Here is a 24039-nt window from a genome sequence, read left to right on the forward strand (position 1 = left end):
TGAAGATAGAAGGACGGGTTATACGAAGTCATGAAGTGATGAAGGGGCCTTGTAATCGGTGGTTCTGGTGGATTAACTCTGCCTTACAGGAGACTCAGTTGTTTGTCTGTATATGTGTATATGTGTGAGTGTGAGTGAGCAAGAATATGCGTGTGTATGAGCGCGTGCACGTGCACAGTCTGGGTCTGGAAGGTATGAGGGGCTAGGAGGGTGGGATAATGAGGCTGGAGAGGTAGGTCGGGACCTACGGTAAAAAGCCTCCCCCCAAAGTTTGGAATTTGATCATCAATTTGAATGAAAGAAGAGCCATGTCACTATTGAAGCCAAAGTTAAAAAAAATGTTTTAAAAGTTACGAGTAGCAACTTTAGAATAGATAAATTGAACCAGTCGCTGAACGTGTCTGTCATATATCCTTTTGGAGTTTACTTCTCGATTTAAAAAATGATCAGTTAGAAATACCTTCTACTTTATAAAAACAAATTATTGAAGTTATGTTTATTACAGTTAATGTCTAGAAATTGAAAGAAAACATATTGCTGTTTCAAGTTCTTTTAACACTAAATATGGGTGTTTCCCCAATATTATGCAATCTCATGCTATCTAGACTTGCTTCCTGACCAATGAATCAGTCTGTAGATCGTATAGGAACCTTCATTCATTACCTTTTCTCTTCCATGACCCAGTTTTTCAGCTGTTTCTTGGTCATACTGTGATTCTGCCAAAGATGAGTCAGGTATGGATAAGAAGAAAGTTGAATATTTTTTTAATAAAAGAAACATTTCTTAGTAAGAAGAATGAGTGGATTAGACTATATTAGACTGTCTGTTCCTCTCTGTTTAGCTAATCCACTTTGCTTTTGTTCTTCATTAACGTATTAAATCAGATGTCACTGGCTGTGTCTGTCCATTGGGTCAGTGGCAGAATCATTACCAGTTGACTGTGGGTTGAGTCACTTTGCTCAGGCTGAACAATTTTTGAGGCCATCAGTCTTCCAAGTACCATGGAGGAGGTAGAGATGTTCGATAAGCAGTGAGAGTTAAGGTCAGAATAATCCTTCTTTAATGGCTCATCATGTCCAAGGGAAGGGGATTATTAGGGCTGGACAGAGTTTTGCTGCTGGAAGGACCTGGCAGGTAGCGTTCATTAAGTGACCAGGAGTTCAGACACACAGGGGAGAGAGAGCTATATTTTGATATATTTTGTATCAAAATATACAGAAGTTGGGATCAATTGAGTGGATTGTGATGACTCTGTACACAGAGCACTGAGTTCTATAAGAAAGCAAGTGATCTGTGAGATGATTTTGGAAGTTCTCTGGCCAGCACAACACTGTTGATGAGTAAAAGGTAAACTGTTAATAGACTTTGAAATTTTAAAGTTATAATGTAGGGATTTACATAGGAAATATCAGGCTCTTGATATTTACATCATTCAGAACTATAAGAAGAGTTCTGTGTCCAAGAATTTGCTTCTTTGCTTCCTCCTCACAAATTTGTATAGGTCTGATTCTTTCCAGGGTATTAAAAAAATTTTTTTAATAAAAGTTTTCAGGATGCTTTACACTGTCTCTCCTTTTGCTCCAACATTGACTTCATAACCTGGCATCATTATCATTAATGGTAAATGTATTTATTTGAATCATATTTGTGGAGGCTTGATGTCTAATTTAAAAATTGAATTATTTGAATTTTAATTTAAAATTGCATTTAATATTTGTTATTGAAGTTTCAAACTAGACTAATATAATAAGATATTGGGGGATACTTTTCTTGTTGCCCTGGAGTTGAACACTAAGACCTAAAGCTAAGGGCCAAGAGACATCAGGTGCCCACATTCTAAAGAGAGCTTCTAATAGTTGGTGGTCAAAGAGTCACTCCATTTAACCATAAATGCCTCCTGCACAGGCCTTGCTCTGTCTTGCTATCACATGCCTCCATGACTGCTGTCACAACTTGGGTTCCCCAGGAAGTAGACACTGAGATTGAGATTAGCAAGCAGGATATTTATTAAGAAGCATTCTTGGGATAAAAAAAAAAAAAAAAAAAACTGTGGAAGAAAGCGGGAGGAAGCAAAACTGAACAGGGGAGAAGTTGAACTGTGTTACATTTTCAAAAAGAGCCTGAGTTGAACAACTAGGAAGCTGAGATGGCCTTTCAGAATTGTCTTGAGTTGGGACGAGGACTGGACCTTTGTATTCCCATATACATCAGTCATTGGACAGGGAACCAGGCTTTTATATCCCAAGTTAGGCGATGTGAGCCACCCAAGAAGGGGGCATGACCTAGGTGAGGCAGCTCTTTTCAGCTGAGATAGTCCCTGGGGAGGCCACCAGCTAACCTGTCATTTGAACTGGCATCCCACTAAATGTTATAGTTTATGTTCTTTTTATTTCTTTCTGACTTCTTTCAAGATTTTTTTTCGTCTTTAGTTCTCAGAAGTTTAATTATCCTGTGTCTTTGCATGGATTTCTTTCTTTCTTTCTTTGGCTGCTTCAGGTCTTAGTTGTGACGTGGGCTGTTTGTTGTGGCACGCGGGCTTCTCTCTAGTTGTGGTGTGTCGGTTTTCTCTTCTCTAGTTGTGGCGCATGGGCTCTGTAGTTTGAGGCACATGGGCTCTCTAGTTGAGGCGCACAAGCTCAGTAGTTGTGGCGCCTGGGCTTAGTTGCCCCGCGGCATGTGAGATCTTAGTTCCCTGACCAGGGATCGAACTGAGTCACCTGCATTGGAAGACGGATTCTTTACCACTGCACCACCAGGGAAATTCCTGCATGGATTTCTTTGGGTTTATCTTATGTGGGATTCATCTCATGAATCTATTGGTTTATATTTTTCATTAAATCTGTGAAGTTTTCAGTCATTCTTTCTTCAGATAATCCATTGACCCTACTTTCTTTCTTTCCAACCTCTCGGATCTATTGCTTTTGTCCCACGGGTCCCTGAGGCTCTGTTCATTTTAGGAGCCTCAAGCTCCTATTTAAATCTTTAATTTTAGTAGGAATTGACTCTGTTTGGGTTTAGTTCACAGGTCTTGGACTACCTTAGTGGGCTCTAGTTCCAATGACATTTAAATTTTCATAGCCTTTTTGATGTTGTGCTTTTGGTTTAATGTAACTTGAATGGGGGGCAGTCCCTACTGTTTCTGCCTGAGGGGCAGAAGGAATTTCCTGGTGTTTCTAGGTGGGGACAAGGAAGTCTCTGACCTGACAGAGTGAAGAGTGCTTCTGGGCCTGGTTGATTATCTTGGTGGGGATCCCTCCTCTGGCCAGCTTTCCTCCGCCCACCTTCTCCCTGGATGTTTCGTGGAGGGAGAAAGATTCTCAGGCCTAGCGGGGAAGAACAGCACTTCCTAAGCCAGAGCTTGTCGTGGCCTGTGGCCCCTGCCCGTGGGAGATGGGAGATGGGAAGTCCTTCCTGGTCTGGGTGCTTGTGTCAGGATCCCCTTTTCTGGTGCCCCCCAACCATCCAGTGTCTCTTGGTGTAGGAGGGGAGTCTCAGGCCCTGAGGAAGAGAGCACTTTTATTGAAGGGCTTATTGTCAGTGGGGCTCCTATTGATCCAGGGAAGAAGGAACCTACCTGCACCGCCTTCTGTTTCTAGGTTGTATGTCAAGAGATATTGAGCCTGGTTGCGTTCTTCCTTTGGGTGGGAGGATGTAAGATGTCTTGCACCTAGATTGTTCCTCCTATCCTGGGGTCTCTAACCATTTCACTTTTCAGAGTTTTTCTTTGGTTGCCTTACACTTTTCAGAGTTTTTCTTTGGTTGCCTCTTGCATTATTTTCAGCATTTATAGTTGTACTTAGGGAGGGAGAGGGGAGGAGGAATGGCACAGGAAGAAGCAAATCTATGCCATCTTGTCTGAACTGGAGGTCTGAGAAGACAACATTTTGGAAAATATAATATCATAAAGCACCATCAACTTGTAAAACAACACTTTTTCTTACTTCAACATCATGATTCAAATGTTTAAATATTAAATGCATTAAGTATATTACAATATTTATAATTTATAGATTTATTTATTATAATTATCTAATTTAGTGTGTCTATTTTACTTTCTATTTATTCTCAGCACTTATCCCAGAGCACCCACGCATAGTGTCTGCTTAACAAATGGTTGTTAAATAATTAAATTATAATGTACATTTTTATAAGTGTTAAATGGAGGCACAGAGATCTAGGTGACCTGCCCAAAATTATATAACTAATTACTGGTGCAATTTGGATTAACATTAAATACTTTTTTTGGTAGACCCCAAATCCATTGCATGGGGAATACCATATACAAATTCTTTGATTAACTATTGCTGCGTCTATATTATTTCTGATATTTGGATATCTCAGAGTGGCGTTAGAAGTGTAACTATTTTCAATAAGTAATTTTTGGTTATCCTGTGAGATTTGTTAAATAATAATAATTTTTAAAAGCCTCTGTAGTCAGTAATCAGCATCTCACCAATGATAATACTTTTGTCTGAGATTAATATCAGTGCTTTTCAATGCACTAGAATAAAACTAATCTCTATTATAGAATCCACAGCCGGCCTGATGGAACTGTAATAACAAAAGTAGTTGGTATTTTTTGATATTCACAGAACGCAAATTATAACTTGTCTCTTGTGTACAGAAAAAAGTGGGTCTTTTTGTACATGATTAAAGTTGATGTTGATAAAGTTACATTTTTCCGTGTTTCAGAGGAGAGTTTTTTGATGCTTGCAGTTTATATAGACATAATGATATATTGAATATTTATTGTATCCTTGAGCAGTGTAAAATTTTATTGCACATTAATAGAAGGCACCCATAATTTGAAAGAGTTATTAGAGCCATGTAATTTAATTTAGGAAGGAGAAAAATCATTATGATTTTTATTTGTTACTTCAAGTTATCAAAATGATTCTTTAATTGATAATCCTAAATTCAAGGATGAGGAGTTGCTAATGATAGAAAATTCAGGACGAATGAAAGTATATATTTATTTTCATTTTGTGTATTTCATTATAAGTATATAAAATCTTAGATTAGCCAGTTTGCATTTACTTGGTGAAAGCCAAACCTTAATGTATTATTATTGTTTTGCTAAATTTAACTGACCTCAAGTCAAAAGCCCTGTTAATTAAGAAATATATATCCTCATCGATAGCAGTGTGTGCATACTTGTTCATGTTACCTAAAATCATACTGAGAATTTTCATCTTTTTTGAAGGCCACTTTTTAATGTTATCAGAATATTAAATATAATGTTTTAAAGGAGTTTTCCTTTATAGAAAATTTCAGGTTTTAAGAGATCTAAATTGCTGATTATTGTACAATAATAGTGTTAGTAAGTGACATGGGGAAAGTATAGCTAAAGATATTTAAATTTTTATGACTTTAAGTTGTATGATATATGTAAATGCTGTCCATTCTGGTCACTAGTTAGATTAAAAAACTGGTGATACTACCTTGACATTGGTGTTATTGAATTCATTGTCTGTCATGGGTATTGGATATCCATGTATTTTGAAATGATATGGGGGAAATGAAATAATTCCTTAAGAGATAGTCTGACATACTGTAAAGATAATTGGTTAGATATTTGATTAAAGGGCTCAAATATTGGGTTGAATACTGACTTACCAGCTCACAACTTTGGGGCAAGCAATTTAGTGTCACTGTAGCCTTCATTTCCTCATATGTTATAGGAAAAGTAAAATTCACACTTTGCAAGGCTGTTTAAAGGATGACAGATACCATACAGGTCTTAACATTGCCTAGTAAATAATAGATGCTTAGAAAATTGTTATCATGATCTATTTTTATATTACTTAATTTGGTTGTGATAATAGGCATATTTCCTACCTTGTTCAGCTTACTATAAAATATGTGTCAGCTTGTCCACTAGCTTGGTGATTCAGAGCATGACTTTCTGATAGAAATGAATCATACAAGAGCTCATTTTAAAACTTTCGTAAGTTGGTCATGTCACAGGGTCAAATTTGGTGCAGGTAGTTAGATCAGAGCTGCTTGATGTTAAGTATTGCGTGAGGATGAATGGAAAGCTGGGTCAGCTCCTCTGTCAACTGCACACTTTAGCTGTGTAACAAGACTTCAGTGAACTGGAGGAAGAATGTTACTTTAAAATGATGTGTTTAGATTGGAAAAAGAAAAATGAAAATATAGCTCTATTGAATTTTCTTTAATTTAACATAAGTAGAATTGGTCATGTGAGAGAAAGTCTTCATATACTAAAACAGTTTAGAAAAGAAATAGTTGTACTTAGCCTTGAAATCCATACTGAACTGAAGCATTCTTACATCTCTTTGTGTTTTTGATCAATTTCCCTTCCATATCTTTCTAATGAGTTAATATCTACTGAGCTTCTTTATCTTTAAAATTCTGAAGTATACTTTAAATTTGCAAGGAATTTAATTAGAAAATAGGGGAAACTTTCTCTAATCTTTTTTAGAGAAGTTTTTAGTTTGCTTTGAAGTTCAAGACCTGTCATGATTTGTGTCTAGTAAACTTGAAAAGAAAGTGGTTAAAGAGGCTCACCATCAGTTGAGATGGATTTATTATTTTTACATTAAATACAGACCATTTTGAAATTTATATATTTGAAATCAATCAGAAATTCAGACTGAATATATAAGTGAGAACTTTTCACTGATGTATTTTACATTTAAATCAGAAGCAGTCCAGTGAACCTCATCTACCTGTCAAGAGATTTTGCTTCAGATTATTTATTGACAGACATCAGATGATACTGATGTTTTATGTGCTTCCCAGGGTATACTTATGAATGTTAGATTTTTGCTGTTTTTGACATTTTAATATGCAAATTTTAATAAATATTAAACTCTTAAGTTTGAAAAATGCATATGCTCTGTTATCCATAAATACTTTGGAGGATTTGCTCTATAGGATAGAAGCATCAGTATGTAGTAAAACACACACACACACGCTCTCACACACACACACACACACACACACAATGATTTTTACTAGAGCTTTTTCTATAATGGCAGAACTGGAAAAAACCTAAGTGTCCGTCAATAATGGGAGTGGTTTCACTCAAACTTGTGAAAATTATAGTATGTCATATATTATTTTATTAGTTCGAGCCCTTGATGTATTGATAAATTAGAAAATTTGGTTGCACAGTAATTTTTATAGTAGAATCCATTGTTTTTTAAACATTAATCCCAGGAAGACTCAATTATGTGTATATATTTATATGAACATGGAGAAAAGTATGGAAAGGAATAGAAGATAAGAGGAGTTGAGTTTGTTTAATAAAATTATTGATTCACATGTTCAAATGAATACATATTATTTTATGCTTTTTTAAAATATATTTTATATTTTAATTAATAAGGACAACTTTAGTCTACTATATTGATTATTCCCCAAATGGTAACATAAGAACATGAGTCATCCTCATAACAGTTATTAATTAAGAGTGTTAGTTTGGGAAGGGATGTGTGATTTAGGCTAGCCACCAGTTGTGGCCAGTCTGTAAAACGGTATCTGTTCAATCAAAGTCCCAACAGGAACCTTGGCACAATCAAATTAGGACACTTCAAGGACAGCTTATTTATAAAGGGAATAAGTACGAGGGTTGGAGATAGATATGGTGTAAATGAACCTCAAGGGATTGTTCAGGAACCAGAGGGTACCAACCGCACAGCTGTCACAACTCTAAGCTCAAAGAGGTGAGTAGAGGGAGACATATCAGAAACTAGAAGGAGACGAAGTCATGTTATAAACTAAATGACCTTGATGAGAGTAGTGACCTTTATTCAAAGGACATAGTCAGGTCAAGGTAAACTTACAGGAAGAGAAACAGGGGAATAAATACCCTCAACTCATTCTCAACTCAACTTTCCCACCAGCTACTGCCAGGGCTCCCTATTGACTGAACTCAACCAGAGTCAGAGGGTAAGAGGACCCATTGATGTCATTTATATAGTTAAATCACTTTGGGCAGAGAACAGGGGCAACTGTAGAGAGTGGGGCTTGAGGAGTAAACAGAAATTATCTGGCATAAAATAACCAACATTATTTTTAAACTAAATCATCAAAAGAATCCAGAAGGGGAAACTGTTATAATATGTAAAATAATGACATCCATTTTCTTTACGGGCTTATAGAATTATTTTTAAATTGACCTAAAACCAAAGACAGAATTAAAATAATAATTTGAAGATGACCTTCTTCTTCACTTTCCTGTGTGCCGAAGTTCTAGTTTCTTCCCAAAACTCTGATGAGGGCATAGCCCAGGACACCTCAGATTGAGGGTAGAGGACTGTAGTTCTCTAAGATGAATATGGTCGCGGTCTCCACAAAGTGAAGATTGATCTGCATGCTTTTAGCATACTCCCACAATTAGTGGAGGTTTTCTGTTAACCTCTATTGTGTCTTCCAGAAGTAGCACTGTAATCAAGGTCATGGGTAGGGAACTGACATCTGAGCCTCAACATATTCCAGGCGCCAATTGTGCGTTCACATAAGTTATCACCCTTACTCCTCTCAGCTAACCTGTACCATCACTATTATTTTACCAAATGGCTGATTAATACAAGAGATTAGATTATCAATTGGAGTTTAAAGAACTTTCTCAAGGACGATGATAGAGTCTGGAATTGGACCGCAATCTGTTTGGCTCCCTCCTGGCGTAGCCTCACTTGGCTGTGAAATTGTGAAGGAGTCATTATCTGTTACTGTAGCTCTCTCACTTGTCCCAGAAATATGACTTTCCCTTTCCCCTCTCTCTTTCCCCTGTCTTACATTCATTCCCTTAGTTCTGTTTTTAACAAATATTTATTCAGCCCCTACTCTGTGCCAGGAACTGTGCATGGTCCTGTCGATACCAACAAACATGGCCTTCACCTTTGTGGATTTTAAATTTTGATAGGTGGCAATCCTATTCATTTCCTTTAACCCCAAGTCCTTTACCTTTGAGGTTCTTTGTCTCAGTCTTCCCATTTATTTACTGTGACTGAGAATTATTCTTTTGTCTTACTCGTTTAAAGTGTAACCTAAAATAAACCTTTTGTAAAAACTTATTTGCTGTTTCATTATTGTAGAGACATAAAGATTCCATAATATTATAATAAAGATGAAATAAGGAAACTAAAACAGTTTTTCTTTTAAAGATACTGTCTGGTTTTATTAAAAAAAATCAGTCTCTCCAAGAAGTGTATAAATGAGGGTGCATGTTCAGGCTTATGTTTTCATCGGGCTAAAGTGTATCATATTCCCTCAAATAAGTGCATCTTCTATTTTTTAAATTGAGACTTGGTTTGCATTCAAAATTTTCCTTGTGAAAGACAAGTTAAAATTTCTGTTCAAGTGTCTTGTATTATTACAACTACAACACTAATGTACATTTGAACTCATTCCCCACCCCACACCCCACCCCCACCGATTTAGACACGCTTGTTCACTCTTTGGAAAGCCCCAGATTGGTTGATTTAAGTAATCCCATTTTTGTAACTGAGCCAGTGTTATCATTATCAAAATTACAACTGGTTCAGAGCACAGTTTCAAGAAAGATGACTGGTACATAGAAACATGTGCTGATCCTCTCATTTTGCTTGAGTTGCACTGCATTGTGAAGCTGTAGGCACTGCCAGTGCTTTAGTTCACCCTTTAATAATTAAATCAGGTGATCTTCAGTAGGATAACATTTAGTAGACCCCATGCGCATTGTGTTTTGTTACCATCTTTGGATGTGATTTCAGAAGAACAAACAACAACAGTCATATACACATACATACATATATATGTGTGTGTGTGTGTGTGTGTGTGTGTCTGTGTGTATTTCCAATTTGAATTTGGCATTATTGTATGGTAGGTCCTAGGTTCTTCTCCTAGGCCTGATGCCAGAGAAGTTACCTAACATCTTTGATCCTCTTTAACTTTCCATTTTTGTAAAATGAAGGAGTTGGACAAAACAAGTGTTGCAGTATTCCAAGAAGTCCCGAGCACCCAGGGTAATAGCTGGTGACACCAGATTGACAAAACGGGGCAGCTGTAGCTCCTCCCTTGCAGTTCAGCCAGAGTAATTCCATCTTGTTTCATTGTTAATACTCCCAAGTAAGTTTTCCAATTCCTGATGCCTTTTCACCTATTTATCAATAGTAGGACTCATTGTATTCTGTTTTTGGCTTCATGGTGGGTTACAGCTTATACAACCACACAGATCCTGGAATAATCAATAGTTCTTTTGAATTCTGCAGTGTATGAAATGGGAATTATTCATCATGTGTTTATGCCTGGTTTCTACATGTGAAATAGTTAAGCCTATTCTTATTTTTTTTAACATCTTTACTGGAGTATAATTGCTTGACAATGGTGTGTTCATTTCTGCTGTATAGCAAAGTGAATGAGCTATATGTATACATATATCCCCATATCTCCTTAAACCTATTCTTAATTTTCTGTCTTTGTAATCTTCAAAGCAGGAAATTATACCATTGCCCAAAACTTCTGGCATTGTTGATTTTGATCAGGAGGTGTAAATCTGGTAAATCATGAACAGAGAGCTGTTGCCAAATTGATGGCTGTATTTGTCTGTGTAGATTGTATTTCCACAGCTATCAGTTGAGATGGTTGCTCCCTGTTAAAAGTGGTTCTAGAGTCATGCACGTGCTTGGGATTTTAATCTTAACAGATTTTTTTTTTAGCCCTTCCTACTTTGAGTTTCAAAGTCTAGGGAATATAATGTGTGCCATTCTAAAGGGTGATATTTTGGCTTTTGTAGTTTTTAGGATAACATGTTGTGAATGAAGTGGTGTTTTAAGTAGAGCCTCTGGGAAAGTTTTTTGCCAACAATCATTTTGACATCCCATGTGCTCTATTGTAATAAGGAAGCAGAATAAATAAGCTAAACTAGGTGGTCAGTATGCTTTTAAGATGAAAGCAACTATAATCCCCTTTATAATTATGAAAAGCAAACAAAAATCCTGCACAAATAGATTTAATCAATGTTTAAAGACTAGTCTCCCAGGCAGTTGCTTGTTTGACAGATAGTCCTGGGTGAAGGTAGAAATGGAGTGGGAAAATAAATAGTTACTAAGTACAGATAATAGGAATTACTGGGCAAGTGGAATAAAAAGTTGTTCCAAACAGGCCAGTTTGACTCACAAAGGACATGGGTTACCTCTCCCAGCTCTGGACTATTTCACAGACTGAATTATTTCAGACTCAGAAACTGCAGGAGCTATTAGCCATGCTAAAGTACAATGCTGGCACATGTTAGGTTAGTAGGTTTGTTTTTCAAAATTATTGAATCGAATTTCATTACATCAAAAGCTGTCCAATATAAGAGAAGACTTCTGATCCAGCGATCCCCAATATATAGCATGTGTGCTGCCATTTTAATTCTTCCTTTCCCCGTCTGACCGTGACCAACATTATTAATTGATCATGGTTCTCTATTCCACTGAGCCTAGATTTAGCCTCAGAAACCTCTCAAACCAGAGGTACAGACAGTCTCTTGTAATTAATGAATCTGAATTGTTTGAAACCTGTTTGACATCCCCGATTGGTTCTAAATTTCCTGATGGAAGAAGGTAGGTAAGATAGTTGACTATGACTTGCCAAAATCATCTGCTATTTAGTAACTGAAGCAGAATTAAAATGAGGTTACCTGGCTCTCAGTTCAGTATTCTTTGTATTACCCTATATAGACTGAAAAGGATTTTGAGATCTTAGGAGGAAAAGTGCTTTAGGTAATAATGTAATGGTGTATATTCCATCTAGGAACTTCTACTGTTATAAGATTACTTATATAGTAATTGTATTTTCATTATTTGATCCACAATTTAATTATAGTTATATTCTTAAAAAGACACACACACACACACACGGTAGAAGAGGGTCATTTAAGAATTATTTTTTTCAGGAAGAAAGTAAGGTAATATTCCATTTGTATCTTGAGGAAAACATAAAATAATGACACTACTGTCAAACACCAGGATTATTTCTCATTTAGGCTAATTATCCCATGAAAAAGAATCCTACTTGTATCTGATTTTTTTTTTGGTTTTGATAATTTAATAATGAATATTTATACCTATGTATAATTTGATAATTTGAATTAAAAAATTCAAAACTGAGTTTAATTAGAAAAAAATAATTTCTCTAAATGTCAAAAAACAATCATTTGCTTAGGGTATGATAAGTAAATTCTTCAAATTTGCCACTTTGAAATTAGATTTTGGTCACCCTTACCCCCATTTTATATTCCGTGTTGTTTTTGCTTTTTAAACAGTGAGACTGTTCATTTCATTGAGTTGTTATTTTGGGGAGGAAAAAGTGCAATACACAGATACATTAATTTGTAATGGCTCATTTTAGTTGCTCATTGAATCAGTCTTTGAGACAATTACTGAAGCTTGCTTTTTTCCTCGACCTCCTCTGGTAATAGAAGTGACATTTTACTTAGGAAAATATGAAAAAAAATAGTGTTGATTGAGATTCCTTCAAGATGGCAGAGTAGAAGGACATGTGCTCACTCCCTCTTGCAAGAGTACCAGAATCACAACTAACTGCTGAACAATCATTGACAGGAAGACACTGGAACTCACCAAAAAAGATACCCCAATTCCAAAGACAAAGGAGAAGCCACAATGAGATGGTATGAGGGGCGCAATCACAATAAAATCAAATCCCATAACTGCTGGGTGGGTGAATCACAAACTGGAGAACACTTATACCACAGAAGTCCACCCACTGGAGTGAAGGTTCTGAGCCCCACGTCAGGTTTCCCAACCTGGGGGTCTGGCAACGGGAGGAGGAATTCCTAGAAATCAGACTTTGAAGACTAGCAGGATTTGATTGCAGGACTTTGACAGGACTGGGGGAAATGATGACTCCACTCTTGCAGGGCACACACAAAGTAGTGTGAGTATTGGGAACCAGGGAAAGGAGCAGTGACCCCATAGGAGACTGAACCAGACCTACCTGCTAGTGTTGGAGGGCCTCATGCAGAGGTGGTGGGTGACTGTGGCTCACTGTGAGGACAAGTACACTGACGGCAGAAGTTCTGGGAAGTACTTCTTGGAGTGAGCCCTCCCAGAGTCTGCCATTAGCCCCACCAAAGAGCCAGGTAGGCTCCAGGTGTTGGGTCGCCTCAGGCCAAACAACCAGCAGGGCAGGAAGCCAGCCCCACCCATCAGCAGACAGGCAGATTAAAGTTTTACTGAGCTCTGCCCACCATAGCAACACCCAGCTCTATGCACCACCAGTCCCTCCCATCAGGATACTCACACAAGCCTCTTAGATAGCCTCATACACCAGAGGCAGACAGCAGAAGTAAGAAGAACTACAATCCTGCAGCCTGTGGAAGAAAAACTACATTCACAGAAAGAGAGACAAGACGAAAAGGCAGAGAGCTATGTACCAGATGAAGGAACAAGATAAAACCCCAGAAAAACAACTAAATGAAGTGGAGATAGGCAACCTTCCAGAAAAAGGATTCAGAATAATGACAGTGAAGATGATCCAGGACATCAGAAAAAGAATGGAGGCAAAGATGAAGAAGATGCAAGAAATGTTTAACAAACACCTAGAAGAATTAAAGAACAAACACCTAGAAGAATAAAAGAACAAACAAACAGAGATGAACAATACAATAACTGAAATGAAAAATATACCAGAAAGAATCAATAGCAGAATAACTGAGGCAGAACAAAGGATAAGTGACCTGGAAGACAGAATGGTGGAATTCACTGCCATGGAACAGAATAAAGGAAAAAGAATGAAAAGAAATGAAGACAACCTAAGAGACCTCTGGGACAACATTAAATGCAACAACATTCACATTATACGGGTCCCAGAAGGAGGAGAGAGAGAAAGGACCCGAGAAAATATTTGAAGAGATTATAATTGAAAACTTCCCTAACATGGGAAAGGAAATAGCCACCCAAGTCCAGGAAGTGCAGAATCCCAGGCAGGATAAACCCAAGGAGAAACACACCGAAATACATACAAAATCAAATTGACAAAAATTAAAGACAAAGAAAAATTATTGAAAGCAACAAGGGAAAATGACAAATAACATACAAGGCAACTCCCATGAGGTTAACAGCTGATTTCTCAGTAGAAACTCTACAAGCCAGAAGGGAGTAGCATTATATATTTAAAGTGATGAAAGGGAAGAACTTACAACCAAGATTACCCTACCCGGTAGGGAGCTCATTCAGATTCTACAGAGAAATCAAAAGCTTTACAGACAAGCAAAAGCTAAGAGAATTCAGCACCACCAAACCAGCTCTACGACAAATGCTAAAGGAAGTTCTCTGAGTGGGAAACACAAAAGAAGAAAAGGACCTACAAAAACAAACCCAGGGGCTTCACTGGTGGCCCAGTGGTTGAGAGTCCGCCTGCTGATGCAGGGGACATGGGTTCGCGCCCCAGTCTGGGAAGATCCCACATGCCATGGAGCAGCTAGGCCCGTGGGCCATGGCCGCTGAGCCAGTGCGTCCGAAGCCTGTGCTCTGCAACGGGAGAGGCCACAACAGTGAGAGGCCCACGTACTGCAAAAAAACAAAAAAAAAACAAAAAAACGAAAAACAAACCCATAACAATTAAGAAAATGGTAATAGGAACATACAAATCGATGATTACCTTAAACATAAATGGATTAAATGCTCCAACCAAAAGACACAGGCTCGCTGATTGGATACAAAAACAAGACCCATATGTGTGCTGTCTACAAGAGACCCACTTCAGACCTAGGGACACATACAGACTGCAAGTGAGGGGATGGAAAAAGATATTCCATGCAAATGGAAATCAAAAGAAAACTGGAGTAGCAATACTTATATCAGATAAAATAGACTTTAAAATAAAGAATGTTACAAGAGACAAGAAAGGACATCACATAATGATCAAGGGATCAATCTGAGAAGAAGATATAACAATTATAAATATATATGCACCCAACATAGGAGCACCTCAATAAATAAGGCACCTGCTAACTGCTCTAAAAGAGGAAATCGACAGTAATACAATAATAGTGGGGGACTTTAAAACCTCACTTACACCAATGGACAGATCATCCAAACAGAAAATTAATAAGGAAACAGAAGCTTTAAATGACACAATAGACCAGGTAGATTTAATTGATACTTATAGGACATTCCATTCCAAAACAGCAGATTACACATTCTTCTCAAGTGCGCACGGCACATTCTCCAGTATAGAACACATCTTGGTCACAAATCAAGCCTCAGTAAATATAAGAAAACTGAAATTGTATCAAGCATCTTTTCTGACCACAACGCTGTGAGATTAGAAATCAATTAAAGGGAAAAAAACGTAAAATACACAAACACATGGAGGCTAAACAATACGTTACTAAATAACCAAGAGATAACTGAAGAAATCAAAGAGGAAATCAAAAAATACCTAGAGAAAAATGACAATGAAAACACAACGATCCAAAACCTATGGAATGCTGCAAAAGCAGTTCTAAGAGGGAAGTTTATAGCAATACAAGCCTACTTCAAGAAACAAGAAAAATCTCAAATAGACAATCTAACCTTACACCTAAAGGAACTAGAGAAAGAAGAACAAACAAAACCCAAAGTTAGTAGAAGGAAAGAAATCGTAAAGATCAGAGCAGAAATAAATGAAATAGAAACAAAGAAAACAAAGATCAATAAAGCTAACAGCTGGTTCTTTGAGAAGATAAACAAAATTGATAATCCATTAGCCAGACTCATGAAGAAAAAGAGGGAGAGGACTCAAATCAATAAAATTAGAAATGAAAAAGGAGAAGTTACAACAGACAGCGCAGAAATACAAAGTATCCTAAGAGACTACTGCAAGCAAGCCTATGCCAATAAAATGGACAACTGGGAAGAAATGGACAAATTTTTAGAAAGGTATAAACTTCCAAGACTGAACCAGGAAGAAATAGAAAATGTGAACAGACCAATCACAATTAATGAAATTGAAACTGATTAAAAATCTTCCAACAAACAAAAGTCCAGGACCAGATGGTTTCACAGGTGATTTCTATCAAACATTTATAGAAGAGCTAACACCCTTCCTTCTCAAACTCTTCCCAAAAATTACAGAGAAAGGAACACTCCCAAACTCATTCTATGAGGCCACCATCACCCTGATACCAAAACCAGACAAAGGTAGTTCAAAAAAAGAAAATTACAGACCAGTATCACTGATGAATATAGATGCAAAAATCCTCAACAAAATACTAGCAAACAGAATCCAACAACACAGTAAAAGGATCACACACCATGACTAAGTGAGATTTATCCCAGGGATGCAAGGATTCTTCAATATACGCAAATCAATCAATGTGATACACCATATTAACAAAGTGAAGAATAAAAACCATATGATCATCTCAATACATGCAGAAAAGTATTCTGAGAAAATTCAACACCCTTTATGATAAAACCTCTCCAGAAAGTGGGTATTGAGGGAACCTACCTCAACATAATAAAGGCCATATATGACAAACCCATAGCAAACCTCATTCTCAATGGTGAAAAACTGAAAGCATTTCCTCTAAGATCAGGAAGAAGACAATGATGTCCACTCTCACCACTATTATTCAATATAATTTTGGAAGTCCTAACCATGGCAATCAGAGGAGAAAAAGAAATAAAAGGAATCCAAATTGGAAAAGAAGAAGTAAAACTGTCACTGTTTGCAGATGACATGATACTGTACACTGAGAATCCTAAAGATGCTACCAGAAAACTACTAGAGCTGATCAATGAATTTGGTAAAGTTGCAGACTATAAAGTTAATGTACAGAAATCTCTTGCATTCCTATACACTAATGATGAAAAATCTGAAGGAGAAATTAAGGAAACGCTCTCATTTACCATGGCAACGAAAAGAATAAAATACGTAGGAATAAACCTACCTGGGGAAACAAAAGACCTGTATGCAGAAAACTATAAGACACTGATGAAAGAAATTAAAGGTGATAAAAACAGATGGAGAGATATATCATGTTCTCATATTGAAAGAAACAATATTGCGAAAATGATTATACTACCCAAAGCAATCTATAGACTCAGTGCAATCCTTATCAAATTACCAATGGCATTTTTTACAGAACTAGATCAAAAAAATCTTAAAATTTATATGGAGACACAAAAGACCCTGAAGAGCCAAAGCAGTCTTGAGGGGAAAAAAAGGAGCTGGAGGAAGCAGACTCCCTGAGTTCAGAATATACTACAAAGCTACAGTAATCAAGACAGTATGGTACTGGCACAAAAACAGAAATATAGCTCAATGGAACAGGATATAGAAAGCTCAGAGATAAACCCACGCACCTATGGTCAAGTAATCTTTGACAAAGGAGGCAAGAATATACAATGGAGAAAAGGCAGTCTCTTCAATAAGTGGTGCTGGGAAAACTGGAGAGCTACATGTAAAAGAAGAAAATTAGAACACTCCCTAACACCATACAAAAAAATAAACTCAGGATGGATTAGAGACCTAAATGTAAGACTGCACACTATAAAACTCTTAGAGGAAAACATAGGCAGAATACTCTTTGACATAAACCACAGCAAGATCTTTTTTGATCCACCTCCTAGAGTAATGGAAATAAAACCAAAAATCAACAAATGGGACCTAATGAAACTTAAAAGCTTTTGCAAAGCAAAGGAAACTACAAACAAGAGAAGAAGACAACCCTCAGAATGGGAAAATAATTGCAAACAAATCAATGGACAAAGGATTAATCTCCAAAATTTATAAACAGCTCATGCAGCTCAATATTAAAAAAGCAATCAACCCAATCGAAAAATGGGCAGAAGACCTAAATAAACATTTCTCCAAAGTAGACATACAGATGGCCAAGAAGCACATGAAAAGCTGCTCAACATCACAAATTATTAGAGAAATACAAATCAAAACTACAATGAGGTATCACCTCACAACAGTTAGAATGGGCATCATCAGAAAATCTACAAACAACAAATGCTGGAGAGGGTATGGAGAAAAGGGAGCCCTCTTGCACTGTTGGTGGGAGTGTAAATTCATACAGCCACTATGGAGAACAGTATGGAGGTTCTTTAAAAAACTAAAAATAGAATTTCCATATGACCCAGCAATCCCACTACTGGGCATATACCCAGAGAAAAACATAATTCAAAAAGACACATGCACCCCAATGTTCATTGCAGCACTATTTTTTTTTTTTAACTGGTTGGACTACATGAATTTTTTTTAATAGGATTTACTCTTTTTTTTTCCTTAATTAATTTATTTATTTAGGGCGGTGTTGGGTCTTTGTTTCTGTGCGAGGGTTTTCTCTAGTTGTGGCAAGTGGAGGCCACTCTTCATCGCGGTGCGCGGGCCTCTCACTCTTGCGGCCTTTCTTGTTGCGGAGCACAGGCTCCAGACGCGCAGGCTCAGTAGTTGTGGCTCACGCTTCTAGTTGCCCCGCGGCATGTGGGATCTTCTCAGACCAGGGCTCGAACCCGTGTCCCCTGCCTTAGCAGGCAGATTCTCAACCACTGCACCACCAGGGAAGCCCCATTGCAGCACTATTTTCAATAGCCAGGTCATGGAAGCAACCTAAATGTCCATCGACAGATGAATGGATAAAGAAGATGTGGTACATATATACAATGGAATATTAGCCATAAAAAGGAATGAAACTGAGTCATTTGTAGAGATGTGCATGGATCTAGAGACTGTCATACAGAGTGAAGTAAGTCAGAAAGAAAAAAACATTTTTCGTATATTAACGCATATATGTGGAACCTAGAAAAATGCTACAGATGAACCGGTTTGCAGGGCAGAAATAGAGACACAGATGTAGAGAAGAAATGTATGGACACCAATGGGGGAAAGTGGAGGGGTCAGGTGTGGTGGTGTGATGAATTGAGAGATTGGGATTGACATATATACACTAATATGTATAAAGTGGATAACTAATAACAACCTGCTGTATAAGAAAAAAAAATAGTAGCAATTAGCCATGCTACTACGAAAATATATATATATGTATATGGCACTGTCTATGAAGTATTCTTGACAGGGAGTAGAAAAGTGAGCCTAAATCTAATAAAAAATTAAAAATAAAAAAAAAAGGGAAATAGTGTTGATTAGTAAGCATGCTCAGAGAAGAGATTTTTAAATCTCAATCTAGAAGCAGTAGCATCATGCTTATCAACTTTAAGTTTTCTTTGTTCCTTTCTCCTTTACCTTCCATATGTAACTCTAGGAATAACAAGAGGCATATCCAAAATTCCCTCTAGCAGCGGACCTAGGGAGGGACAATAACTATATAAATGTATTTCATACAATTTTAATCACTATTTCCAAATAAACTTTTAAGAGTTACTTTAACAGACCTTGATCTTACAGGAAGAAAAGGACCAAAGTTTGCTCTTTCCACACACTTCAGTAAACAAAAACCTCTTCTACGTCAATAAAGAAATGGGATTAATCCTGCCAGTTATCTCACTGTTGGAAAACATGTATTGAGAACTTATTAAATGCAGGCCAAATTATTAAACTCAGACTTTATCTTTAGGGGCTTCCTCTCTAATTAGGATATACCTCGATTTATTAGAAATAATTAAGTAAAAATTAAATGACTACTAATTTTAGAAACACAAAAGTCATTTTCACTTTTGTAAAATGGAAGAAATAATATTAATCCACCTGACCAATAAATGTTGACAATCAGTTATATTATGCATAAGGTGCTTTGTGAAGGTAGAATAATATTAGAAATCATAATAAAGTTTCACTTTTATTTGCCAATATTTTTCTCACTTTTACTGAAGAAAATTGTCTTGATATTTTTCCTAATAATGTAAACATTTTATTTTTTAATTTTTAGAGAACAGAAATTGATAAAATAGACTTAAATTTGATGGGTTCTTTAGAAAAATCATTATCAGGATTACAGTTATTAGAATTGCTTTGAATATATTTAAGCAGCTTAGATTAAGATTCTATTACGTGACTGGTAATGCACATGAAATTATCTTAAAAGTGATTGTGCCCTATGTAAATGCCACAATTTTATAAAATACTTCTATGTAGATGTTAAAATGTGGCCAGACATGCTCACCTAGACGCGAGCACACATCTGACATAAACTGACTTGATGGTTCTCCAGGACTGGAGTTCCAGTTCCTACACCTGCTCCCACACATCCACCCACCTCTATTGGACGAGGGCCTGGTTAAACAGATGGGTCTTGTGCTGTGCTCTCAAAAGAGGCAGGCTCCACCTTTACTGAGCAAAGCATTGGGTGAAAATAGGTTATATTGTGTTATTGTGATTCTGGGCATGATAATTTGCATGTAAAGCTACTATTCATTGCTGTTGTTTGTTGTTGGAAATACATTTTTCTTTATGAATGAATATGTATAAATTGGAGGACAACAGATGGAGTTTCTGGGATCTGGAAAACCTATAGACAGGGAAGGAGTTCTCAGTCAAATATAAAAATAAAAAATCGGCAGGAGTGTGAAATGCCATGCAGTTTTATAAATGCATGTAGCTAAGATTTTTAAGAAAATGTTTGGGTTTGCCAAGAGACATCATGAAATTTCTCCCATCCACTAAAGGGTATGGAACCAAGATAGAATTCATAACATCTTTCCTCATTTCCCTTCAGCAAGTTACCATTTCAGCAGTTACAAAGTTTGATTTGGGGCAGGGCATTAAGTCCTGGATACGATCTATGTAAATACTACACATTTTCACTGTGAAGTCAGAAAGATTTGGGGGACCTGAGGTGACAGGGTGGCAGATGACTTTATAATATCTGAAGTGGGACTTCCCTTGCGGTCTAGTGGTTAACACTGCGCGCTTCCACTGCAGGAGGCACAGGTTTTATCCATGGTCAGGGAACTAAAATCCCACAAGCCACGTGGCGCGACCCAAATAAAGAAAAAAAAGAAAGTTAAAAAAGTAAATAAAGTGTAATATCTGAAGCGAATTTTGTTTATGGTTGACTAATGATTGCTACGCAGTCCATATTTGTGATGAAAGCACTGCGGGGAAGGCGTGAACAGCAATTAGATGGCCCTGTACTTGAAAGATCATATGAGACAAGATTTGATGCTCTAAGATTGACATATTGAGAAAACCTTCAAAGGCATTTGTTCTCCACGCCTTTTCATGATGTTCTCTTTAGTGTTTCAATAATTAGCAAACCATCACATATGAATATAGGCATTTATTCTTAAAATGCTCCATTATTTATTGATAGAATCATTAACACTCTGATATTTGCTTCTCTTATTATGGCAGTGTGTGGTTTGTGGACATCACAGGAAAATTCAAGTTAAAGATTCCTACTCCTCTTTCTTAAGTGATTTCTTTAATCTTTTGGTAGCTCAGGTTTCTCCACAAAGAAAGGGACTTTGATTACCACATACTTTTTTTATGTTGCTGCAGGACTTCTGTTTTCTGGCTTTTGTAGAGACTAGATAAACATAGGCGTAAAGTTGCTTAATGCTTCAGCAGAAAACTGCAGTGGAACCTTCTGAAAATCTGACCTCTTAAAAAAATTTAAATGGAATAGTCTTATATTTTGCTTATTATTTGACTTCATAATTATATGTGCTAGGTTAATGGATAAATGGGTAAGAAATGACACATCATTGTTTTACAAAAATATTTAAAATTTATTTCTTTCCCTCAAACAAAAAATTAATGTAAAAACGAATAAATCTGTCACTATTTGAGTTCATTCTTATTGCAGAGTGTCTTGAGATAGCTTTATCTGATGGTGTTTAATTTAATTAAAATTATCATTATACTTTCTTGTTACATTGTTCTTTGAAATTGTTGAAATTGCCTAAATAACATTGTTCTATCTCTAGTTGATAAAATGGAGAAACCAAAAGATTAATTTAGATACAGAATGGAAAAAAAAGGATCACATATGTACTTCATTTTATTAGAAGGAAGCACATTGTAAAAATATTCATTTGAAGAGAAAAAAGAGAAAAATAGTGAAATATTTCAATTTTTATACCATAATAAAACAGTAATAAAGTCTGTCTTTATATGCAAGTACATATTGTAATATATATATGTGTGTGTGTGTGTGTGAGTGTGTGTGTGTGTATGTACAGCATGATCATTACCAACTTTTCCTGAACTACTCTGGCATATTATATTTTTATATATTATTTAATGTCTTTTATTTTGTTTTCTTTTGAACAGCAAATACCAGTCTTCTTGGAGGTGGAGGTGGTAAGTCCTGAACATCACTTAAAATATATTTTATTACTACACCAACCATAAGATGTTTAGTAAGTTCTGTGATACTTTAAAGAAAATTAATTTTGCTGTAGTCATCAACCACGCAAATTATAATCTTAGAAAATTTATAATAGAAGTATCTTGGGTTTGCCTAAACGTTATTTTAACTGACTTCAAAATATGCAGAATACTGTTGTTGTTCTCATCAAGCTTTATATTTCTATCTTTGGCATGAACTATAGCAGCAATAAGCTATTGAGATGAACACACATATAGTAGATGATAGTCACTTTTTAAGTATAGTTGATTTGCAATGTTGTGTTAATTTCTGCTGTGCAGCAAAGTGATTCAGTTATACACATATATAAATATATATACATTCTTCTTCATATTCTTTTCCATTTTAGTTTATCACAGGATATCAAATACAGTTCCCTGTGCTACACAGTAGGACCTTGTTGTTTATCAATTCTATATATACTAGTTTGCATCTGCTAAGCCCAAACTCCCAATCCATCCCTCCCTCACACCCCTTCCACCTTGGCAACCACAAGGCTGTTCTCTATATCTTTGAGTGTGTTTCTGTTTTATAGATAAGTTTATTTGTGTCATATTTTAGATTCCACATATAAGTGATATCATATGGTATTTGTCTTTCTCTTTCTGACTTACTTCACTTAGTATGCTTATCTCTGGGTCCATCCATGTTGCTGTGAATGGCATTATTTCATTCTTTTTTATGGCTGAGTAATATTCCATTGTGTATATATACCACATCTTCTTTATCCATTCATCTGTTAATGGACATTTAGGTTGTATCCATGTCTTGGCTATTGTGAATAGTGCTGCTATGAACATAGGGGTGCATGTATCTTTTTGAATTATAGTTTTGTCCAGATATATGCCCAGGAGTTGAATTGCTGGATCATATGGCAACTCTAGTTTTTTGAGGAACCTCCATACTGTTTTCAATAGTGGCTGCATGATAGAGTCACTTTTAATATGAATTTTAAAACAATACATCTGGAGACTTGTGGTTTTTATCTTTTTTTTTTCATAATAATGACTAAAATCATTATGACTTTGTAGCCTGAGAGCTTAATATATCAGTGACTTACTGTGAAAAATAAAAAAAGAAATTGGTAATGGCATTTTTCTTTCTTCCTTTTCAGAGGAGAGAGAGAAAGAGATCAAAGTGAGATGAGGAAGAGAGAGATTTCTGTACTAGGAATTCTTTTTTGATACTAAATTCTTGGAACTATTTATTATTTTTATTTCTAGGTTGAAAGATGAAAGCTTACCTAGCCCCAGTCTATACTACATGGTAGGGGAGGAAAAAAGTATACAGTAGAATGGGGTCCTTTTCATTTAGGACCCAGATGGACATAAATAGGTTTGTTTTCTCTCTCCCTCTTCCTCTTGCTTCCTCTTTTCATGTATGTGGTTGAAATAGATATGATTGTATATACAGAGCTTTAGGTTTTCAACAAACAAGTTAGAACTTGTTTACTTGATCCCCAACTTTTAAGAAATGTTATCCTTTATAAATCATCATCAGGAGGTTTCAGCTTAAATTTTATTTGAAAATTAAAATTTTAACCATTGTTCCCATATAAGAATCAATAGATTTTTAAAAACAAAATGTTGGAAATAGAAATGATAGAAAATAGTTTAAACTAGAAAGTGCTCTTCATATTACCACATGTCAATGCACATTCTATAGCAGAGTATTTTTCTTCTTCCCCAAATTACTTTAGAAAATATAAATATACAGGGTTTCTCATTGTTCTTCTTCTTCTTCTTCTTCTTTTTGGTATTCTTTGG

At 36.3% G+C, this 24039-nt stretch overlaps 1 protein-coding gene across 5 annotated transcripts in view; it reads left to right on the top strand.

Moving 5' to 3' along the window:
- The window catches only part of MACROD2 (mono-ADP ribosylhydrolase 2), a 1974865-nt gene that overhangs the window by 429145 nt on the left and 1521681 nt on the right, over positions 1-24039 (top strand). For all 5 annotated transcript variants that reach the window (XM_029221509.1, XM_029221512.1, XM_029221511.1 and 2 more), the window contains exon 4: positions 22177-22206. In XM_029221509.1, coding sequence (XP_029077342.1) covers positions 22177-22206 — 30 coding nt within the window. The remainder of the gene's footprint in view (positions 1-22176; positions 22207-24039) is intronic.

The sequence above is a fragment of the Monodon monoceros genome, unplaced genomic scaffold, assembly GCF_005190385.1.
Source record: "Monodon monoceros isolate NGI ecotype Baffin Bay Population unplaced genomic scaffold, NGI_Narwhal_1 Super_Scaffold_13, whole genome shotgun sequence".
Lineage (NCBI taxonomy): Eukaryota > Metazoa > Chordata > Mammalia > Artiodactyla > Monodontidae > Monodon > Monodon monoceros.